Source organism: Alexandromys fortis, unplaced genomic scaffold (assembly GCF_014885135.2).
Source record: "Alexandromys fortis isolate MF-2015 unplaced genomic scaffold, M_Fortis_MF-2015_v1.1 scaffold_6, whole genome shotgun sequence".
In the NCBI taxonomy this organism is placed as follows: domain Eukaryota; kingdom Metazoa; phylum Chordata; class Mammalia; order Rodentia; family Cricetidae; genus Alexandromys; species Alexandromys fortis.
In genome coordinates, this window is record NW_026067902.1 from 8212050 (window position 1) to 8220711 (window position 8662).

The window sequence follows — 8662 nt, forward strand, 5'->3', positions numbered from 1 at the left end:
GGGGGTGTGCGGGGGGACAGAAGCAGGTTGATTTCTGTGAGTTCGAGGCCAGCCTGGTCTACAAGAGCTAGTTCCAGGACAGGCTCCAAAGCCACAGAAAACCCTGTCTCGAAAAACAAAACAAAACAAAAAAACCAACCAAACAAAAAAAACCAAACAAACTTCTAAGCCCACCTCTTCCTAGTTCTTTCTACATGGTTCCACCAGCTAGGGACTAGGTACTTAGATATATGAGCTTGCAGGAGCCATTTTGATTGTAGCCACCACAGCTGGGAACTAGAGCTCTCCTTGTGCATAGCAGGGTTTCAGAGCTCCCTCATCAGCTAGTCCTATGCTATCCTCCCATCTTCAGCCCTTTTGCCTGAGTGCAGAAATGGCCCTAACTCTCTCTCTCATGCGTAGCAATGTGCAGCAACACACCTACACAGCAATCACAGTCCCCAGTGCAACTGTGCCAGTTTATCCGTTCTCGGAATCTGGGCTGACCTTATTACTTTTTTGACCCAAAACACAGCAGGAGTAATGAGGCCACTTTTGAGCCTATGCCTCACAGCCCTGCCTCTCTTTTATCCAGAGTCTTGCCCTGACGGCATGGGATAGGTGTGCATGCTAGAGGATGAGAGAGGCACCAGTCAACGGACAGCAGCAGAGCATATGTGTATGTCAGGGAATGCACGGGAGGAAGTCAACAAGACCGGAAGACCTACCCAGCTGAGCCATGTGCTAATAAATGACTGTGTTTGAAGCTGCTGCTACTCTACTCATGCATGCACACACGTACACATGCACGCTCTGTGACGTGCATCTTTATTCCTACCCTGCGTCCTGTCCGAGGAAGGCCAAGTGGTAACTGTAACCCTACCCTTCCCTTGGGAGGTCTGAGGATACCACTTTCTATGCATACTTGCTGTGGACGTGCCACCCCGTTCTGGTTCTTGACCATGATGCTCTCTGGAGAGCTGAGGACTAAGAGCTTGTAGGTTAGGTGAGGCCATCAGAGAGTCACCAGCCCCGAAGCTGGCCTGCGGGAATTGCTCTGAGTTCTGCAACAGAGGAAATGATAATAAAGAAATTGTTTCTCCCAAGAACTGACAAATATTTATAAAGAACAGAAGATATTTATGGGGTATCTCCTGTAGGCCTCAGCTCCTGTTCCCAGGACCCTGGGAACCCCTGCCTTGCTTCTGGTCATAGGTAACCTGTACATACCATGGGGTAACTAATCGATAATATACTTGCCTAATATGTCTTGAGTTCCTAGTGCCTACTTGGTTTTGTTGTTGCTGTTACTGTTTTTGTTTGTTTCTTTCAGATAGGGTCTTTTGTATCTCACCCTAGCCTTGAACTTACTATGTAGCTAAAGATAACTTCTGGTCTACCTGCTTCTCTCCTCTGCATTAGGTTTATAGTTGTGTGTCATCATGCCCAGTTTAAATGGTGCTGAAAATGAACTCAGGGTTGTGTGTATACTAGGCAAGAACTCCACCAATTGAGAGCTACATCCAGCTTCCCAGGATGACCTCAAATGCTTTAGAAAAACAAAAACTGGGGAACTGGAGAGATGGGTCAGTAGTTAAGAGCACTGGTTGCTCTTCCAGAGGTCCTGAGTTCAATTCCCAGCACCACATCTATCTATAATAAGATCTGGTACCCACTTCTGGCCTGCAAAACGCTGCATACATAATATATAAATAAAATCTTTAAATAAACAAAAACAGGCCTGGCTAGGGAGGCAGAGGCAGGCAGATCTCTGTGAGTTTAAGGCCAGGATGCTGCAAGAGCGAGTTCCAGGACAGGATCAAAAGCTACAGAGAAACCCTGTCTCGAAAAACAAAAAACAAACAAACAAAAAGCAGCAAGCTTGAAGTGGACTGTGAGAACCTACCTCTCCTGGGGACCTTGGTGGCTGGGTGTCCTGGACAGGCCTGGGGTAGCCTGATTTCTCTTGGTAGCCATTGTCAGGAATGCTGTGGCCTGGAGCATAGGCAGAAGGTCCTGCAGCTGTGGCAGGAATTGCTGGTGACTCCAGTGGCGCTAGGGAGCGGAGTGAAGTCCCTAAAGGACAAAGACATAGTGATGTCCAGAAAGAATCACAAGTGTCCTGGTTATTACCAGACCTGGAAGCTCTGGGGCGTCTCGTCTCCCTTAAATAACTCCGAAAACTGACCTGATGTGGGGTGAAAGCATCACTGAGGAGGGGTGGGGGAGAGCAGCTGGAGAAGACAGGAAAGGTGGCAAGAGAGATGGGGGGCACGAGCCCAGCCACACTGCCGGTGGTCACTCCTCTCTGTCCCAAGGCTTTCCCTCACAGCTGTCATCCTCAACTGACCCTTGCCACAGCCCATCTAGGACCCCACCACAGTCATCTCTATTTGAGAGAGCACTGTTGACTTCCACAGATGAAGACACCAACTTGGAAAGAAGGGAGGAAAAGGGAAAGAAAAGCAAACGTGTGTTCAAGACTGGCTTGACTTTTCTTTCTGGATCTTCTCTTTGGGGACAACTACAACACCGCCTCCCCCAGCCCACCCCCACCCCGCCACATGACTTGGCAGGGACATTAAGAGGAATTAAGGAACAACTGCACAGCTGGGTGCTGGGCTTAGAAACCAGGATGTTCTCAGAGAAACCTTGGGGAGGGAAAGAGAAATGAAGAGTGGGGTGAGCGATTGGGTGTAGACTCTGCACTCTCCACTGTAGAGAAAGGAGACAGGAGAGAAAATGAGGACCAAGTAGGGAGGCAAACATCAGAGCTACAAAACTGACAGCAGGTGCTTTGGGCTGGGCATAGGGGAGGCATGAAACCCCAGCTAACACTCAAGGCATCACCCTGGGGTGTCTATCCACTGCAGCCACACATGAGGAATGTGGCCATCAGCCCCACTGTGACTGACTAAGAAATTAAGGGATATGGCCAAAGGGACACAGCTAGTGAGTGGCTCAGCTGGATTAAACCCAGGTATATCCTATGATGGAGAACAATGGACAGAAAGGCAGGAGGTACAAGGTGAAGGAAGAGGGAGACGGGGCCCAGGAAGGAGGCAAGGGCAGGATGCTCACCAGGAGGCAGGTAGCTCTGATACACTCGAGTCACTTGCTCAGCCAGCCCAGGCAGCTCACAAAGTCTCAGGGCCCGGATGAAGACCTCTACCCAGCCAACCCGACGCTGGAGCTTATGGAAGAGGTCCCAGAGTGTGTCCCGGTTCCCTAGTTGCTTGTAGGACGCCCGCAGTTGATCCTGGAAGACAGCACAGCTGCCCTGCTCAGGCCAGGTGGCCTAGCCTTTTCTCCACTCAGACGAGAGCTACTGCAAAGGGGATGCTAAGAAAGCCACAAGAGGAAGGCAGCTACCTGAAACTGGGTGTGAGTCAGGACAAGGTCAGGGTGGCAGCCCACATATGGAATGAGGAAGCACAATCAACTATCAAGGCAGCTGCCAGGAAAAGGCGATGGCCATGTTTAGGTTTGCAGGCACTGATCATCCCTACTTTACGGACGAAGAGGCAGAGACTTAGCAGAAGCAAAGCAGCAAAGGGGGCAAAGCTTGAATCAGGCAGCTCCTCAAGCAAAGGGAAGAGTGAGTAAGCTGAGAAGGAAAAGGGACCCAGCAACAATGGGATGAAAGAGGGCAGAGAAGAAGAGGGAGGGGACCAAGAATGGGAAGCCAGGCAGGCAAGAGTAGAAATACAACAGCAGCTGTAGTTTTTTTTTTTTTTTTTTTTTTAACTATTCACGGGGATTCCCACTTGAAAACGATCAATCAGCTTGTTAGTCTCAACACTGGGGAGGCTGAAGTAGGAGGATTACAGGTTTGACACCAGACTGGGCCATGTAGGAAGACCTTGTTTGAAGAAAGAGAAAGGAAGGAGGAAAGAAGACAGGAAGGGAGAGGAGGAGGAAGAAAACTTGGTAGAGGACTAGGAGGAAATGAAGAAGAGAGAAACAAGTGACAAACCACAAGAAATATTTACTACACACTAGATGGCAGGGTGAGGCCAGTAGAGTCTCCGGAGTGCCCAGCCCTGCACTGTAACACTGTCTGCACAGGAGACTGCACAGAAAATAACAGCACTCTGGAGACCACTACAGCACACAGGCAGCTGCTGGGAGCACAGGAGCCTATACCATCTGAGAAGAGTCCAAATATAAACCACTTCCCTGGCTGGTGAGAGCAGGAGCCCACAGTAAGTCGTGGTGGTGGAGTCCTCAGAACTGACACTCCAGACTCTATCCCAAGATAAGATCCTAGGAGAGAGCGAATCAGAACCAAGTAGGACCAAGATCCAAGGACAGGCAAAGAGAAGGTTCTGAAAAATTAGGGAGCCAGAGCCTGGAAACCTGCCGATCTGGGGTCAAGTTCTTGAGTGCAACATAAAAACAAAAGGAAATCAACAATGTTAGGAAAGCCACCGTTAGGAAAGCCACTTGATCTGAAAGTCAGAAAAGCAGGGCAGGCAGCAGCCTCAGAGGCCTTGGTCTAGGAGAAGGGCTGGGAGAGGCTGAACTTGGATGGGACAGCCCTGTGCTCAGAGCACTGGCCAGCTGCGGGTTCCCTAGCTCACCTGGTCACTGGGTGTGAGGCAGGACAGGTAAGGCAGGATCTCCAAAACGTCAACACAGCAAAACTTGCTGTGGTTGTCCCGGATATACTTATAGGTCTTCTCTTCAGCAAATGTCATGGCTGCTCAGCTTCTGGAGTAGACTCCGGCCCTGGGAAGGATGGAATGGACTGAGAGAGATAGACTGGAAGAAAGATCACACAGGGCAACAAGTTGGCAGAGGGTCGGAGGAAGGCAATTTTTCTCAGCTTTAGAATCTTTGCTATTTTTTTTAAGATTTCCTTTATTAATTTTAAAAAATTATGTGTATGTGTGGGTATGAGTATGGATATGTGCATAAGGGGAGGCCAGAAGAGGGCATTGGAACCCCTGGAGCTAGAGTGACCGGCAGTTGTAAGCTGCCAGACAGGTGTCGGGATCTCAACTCTAGTCCTCTGAATAGCAGTGCACTCGCCTAAGTGCTAAGCCACCTCTCCAGTCCTAAGATTTATATTTTATGTGCATGGGTGTTTTGCCTGCATGTACGTCTATGCACCACATGCCTTCAGAGGCCAGCAGATGGCATCCCATCCTCTGGAACTGAGTTACAAATGGTCGTGAAATGCAATCTGGCTGCTGGGACTCAAATCCAGACCTCTGGAAGAGCAGCCAGTGTTCTTAACCACTGAGCCTTCTCTCTAGTCCCCTTAAGCTTATATTTTTTAAATGAGCCACTTTTAAATTCTTATTCACTTACAATGGTGAATGTGTATGTGTACGTGTATGGTGGGTGTGTGAATGTGTGCACATAGTCACAAGCACACACACGAAAATCAGAGGACAGTTTCTGAGTTGATTCATGCTAACACAGCAAGCACTTTTACCGGCTGAGCCATTTCACTGACCCTAAATGTAAACCTTTTTTATTCCCCGAGATAGGGTTTTTCTGTAGCTTTGGTGCCTGTCCTGGAACTAGCTCTTGTAGACTAGACTGGATTCGAACTCACAGAGATCCTCCTGCCTCTGCTCCTGCCACCACTGCCGGGCCCTAAGTGTAAACATCTAAAGTGCCTTAAATGCAAGCAAGCATTACTTATGCAGCATCCTCCCCATCAGGGCTAAGAAAGACAAGGTCTATGTGCCCTCCACATGCATCCAACCTATGTGCTATGGAGTGGAAGCGGTCACAGGTCAGTTAGCACATCCCCAGACGACAAGTCCAGAAAGTATTCTGATTACGAAGGAAGTGAAATGAGACAATGGACAGAAGTCCAGGAGGAAATGCCCTGCTTGAACTGAGTGCTCAAGGAAGGCCCTCTGAGTGTGGTAGCATCTAAACTGTGCGGTCCTTCACTGTGAAAAGAATTCTGAGCAGAAGGCAAAGCAGATGCAAACGTTTAAGATGTGTGTTTCTTCACTGATGACAACTTATGCTGGAGAGGTTGTGGGGAAAAGGGAACACTTCTGCATTACTGGTGGGAATGCAAGCTGGTACAACCCCTTTGTGTGGCGATTTCTCAGAAAATTAGGAAACAACCTTCCTCAAGATCCAGTAATACCACTTTTGGGTATATATCCAAAGGATGCTCAATTGTGCCACAAGGACATATGCTCAACTATGTTCATAGCAGCTTTGTTTGTCATAGCCAGAACCTGGAAACAACCTAAATGCCCCTCAACCTTAGATAAGGAAAATGTAGTACATTTACACAATGGAGTACTACACAGCAGAAAAAATAACGACAGCTTGAATTTTGCGGGAAAATGGATGGAGCTAGAAAACATTATTTTGAGTAAGGTGACTCAGACACAGAACGACAATTATCACATGTACTCACTCATAGGTGGTTTTTAAACATAAAGCAAAGAAGCCAGCCTAAAAATCACAATCCTAGAGAACTTAGACAACAATGCAGACACTAAAAGAGACTTACATAGATCTAATCTACATGGGAAGTAGAAATTAGAAAAAGACAAGATCTCCTGAGTAAATTGGGAGCATGGGGACCTTGAGGGAGAATTGAAGGGGAGAGGGGAGAGACAGGGAGGGGAGCAGAGAAAAATGTAGAGCTCAATAAATATCAATAAAAAAAAAGATGTGGGTTTCTCCTCAAACACCCCAGATTCTAAGCACTTGGAGTGTCTGAAGAGAAAGAGGGTGAGTGAAGAGGTTTGGAGTGCTAAGAGGGGAGGAAGTCAAGGTCAAAGAGAAGGCTAGCAGGTAAGGTATTGTGGGAAGGGCTTTTTTACTTGTGAAAGAAGGAATCACGGGAAAGTGGAAGCTCGACTTGAATGACAGAACTCTCTGGAAGTTCTAAAGCCTTTGGAAAGCCCAGGATGGAAGGAGAATGACAAGTCAAGAGACCAAGGTGGGGGGGGGGGAGTGATGATGGGTGTGGCCAGGATGGCAATCACAGAAGTGGGGCTAGGCAGCTAAGTTCCTGGTGCTTTGTGTACACGGGAGGTGGGGGAAAAGAACGAAACTTTGTTTCTTAGAAGCTGGGGCAGGGGAGGTGCCACCGCCTACACTAGGGAAGTCAGGGGGAAGTCACAGAAAGACAGCAGCACTTCAGAGCTCCATTGTGTGACAAGGTCAACTTGTTGCTGGATTCCAAGAATATTGTTCAAAAGAGAAGAAGGAAGGGGGAGAAGAGGGAGCCAGGTGCTCTTTATTGAGTATGGGGCCTCTGGGAGACAGCGTAGCTGCTCCCAGGTGCAGGCCCCGGCCACACGTGAGAGGAAATACCAGTTCTGCCTAGTGACCCCATGGCTCACGGGTATCAGGGTATCACGGGCACTGCTAACTACCAAATGCTACATTCCTTTGGAGAGCCACAGATGGAAGGTTAGGAGATCAGGGAGGTAAGATTAGGGTCTGTTGAGCCTCCGGGAGATGAAAAGAGAGTTCTGGGGCAGACAGGCTGGTGAAACCTCGGCCCCTCCTTTCCCAGATCACCTAGAAAGATATGACCAGGGACTCAAACTAGCAATTTTCTGCAGTCCAGCCACCAGCCTGAAGGCACAGATGGGGGCATGTAGCCCCACCAAAAGCAGAGGAGCCTCACATTTGTTCTCTCTTGAAGGTTCGCTGTTACCAGGAGCAGCCTACGGTTCTTTCAACTAGTCCTCTGACACAATCACAAGCAAGAAGGAAGTGATACTATACTGACCCTGTGGGATTTGAACCCAGACTTTTTGCTGTGGACTAACAGAGCAGAGAGGCCCCGCAGGAGAGTCACAAAGTTCATCTTTATGTCAAGGTCACTGCCTGGGGACGCGTCTACAGGGTGAGAAGATGCGGCATTTAGGATCTCTGAAACATAAATTTCTCAGACGCGGCTGGCACTAATGCAACCCTCACTGACATTCACCTGAGCTCAGAGATCAAAGCCGAACGCCCTTCAGGTTTTGGAAGCTTGACGGTATCCAAAGAACATTTTTTTTCTTTCCTTTGTTTTCATCCTTTTCCTCAAACGTCTTTCCCATCTCAGAGAAAAGGAGATGGCAGGGGTATCCTGGACACAGCAAAGCTTCCGACCTGACTTCCACGGAGTTTCCGACTGGCTCACGGAAAGAAATATCGACACTCCCGAGGGACACGTCTCCTGGCCTCAAACTAGATTCCCGGCGGGGCCCAGGTCTCCAAGTGCAGGGAAGCTGTTTTGAACAGGTGTCACTGCCCACAACTGTCCAGACCCGGGATCAGACCGTACTCCGGGGCTGGCAGGCCTACTCCCTGGCGCGACTGCCGCAGGTCGTTGCGCGCAGCCAGGCCTCGTTGGTATCATCAGGGCCAGGGAGAGGCAGGGGTCACGCCGAGGTTCCTCCTGTCCAGCCCGGGCAAACGCTCTGCACCACCTACCTGCTCACTAAAGGTGCTGGATGCGGTTCGAGGAACTCCCAGGGTCCCGAATCCGAGTGGGGCGGGACGCGCTCTCCCATAATCCCGTCGGGAGCCTCCCCGACCCCGCGTGCCCAGGCCCGGGGCGCTCCTGCGGATTCCGCGCCGCACTGGGCTCCGGCCAAGGCCCCCGGGCTCCGGCCAAGGCCCCCCTCCCTGAAGGGCAATGGTGAGCACTGAGCCGTGAGAACCCACTCCCGGGCTGCGAACTTACCGAGGGGAA

At 49.7% G+C, this 8662-nt stretch overlaps 1 protein-coding gene across 4 annotated transcripts in view; it reads right to left on the minus strand.

The window, feature by feature from the left end:
• The window catches only part of Mavs (mitochondrial antiviral signaling protein), a 12763-nt gene extending 4129 nt beyond the window's left edge, over positions 1 to 8634 (minus strand). Inside the window, exons 1-5 of one of the 4 annotated variants that reach the window (XM_050133069.1) lie at positions 8401 to 8634; positions 4563 to 4710; positions 3061 to 3238; positions 1886 to 2055; positions 818 to 1043 (exon numbers count right to left, since the gene is read on the minus strand). In XM_050133069.1, coding sequence (XP_049989026.1) covers positions 818 to 1043; positions 1886 to 2055; positions 3061 to 3238; positions 4563 to 4679 — 691 coding nt within the window. In that variant the 5' untranslated portion in view covers positions 4680 to 4710; positions 8401 to 8634. Of the gene's footprint in view, positions 1 to 817; positions 1044 to 1885; positions 2056 to 3060; positions 3239 to 4562; positions 4822 to 8400 lie in introns of those variants that run through there. The other 3 variants (XM_050133081.1, XM_050133073.1, XM_050133086.1) reach the window with 3 other exon arrangements.
• Between the last annotated feature and the right edge of the window lie 28 nt (positions 8635 to 8662).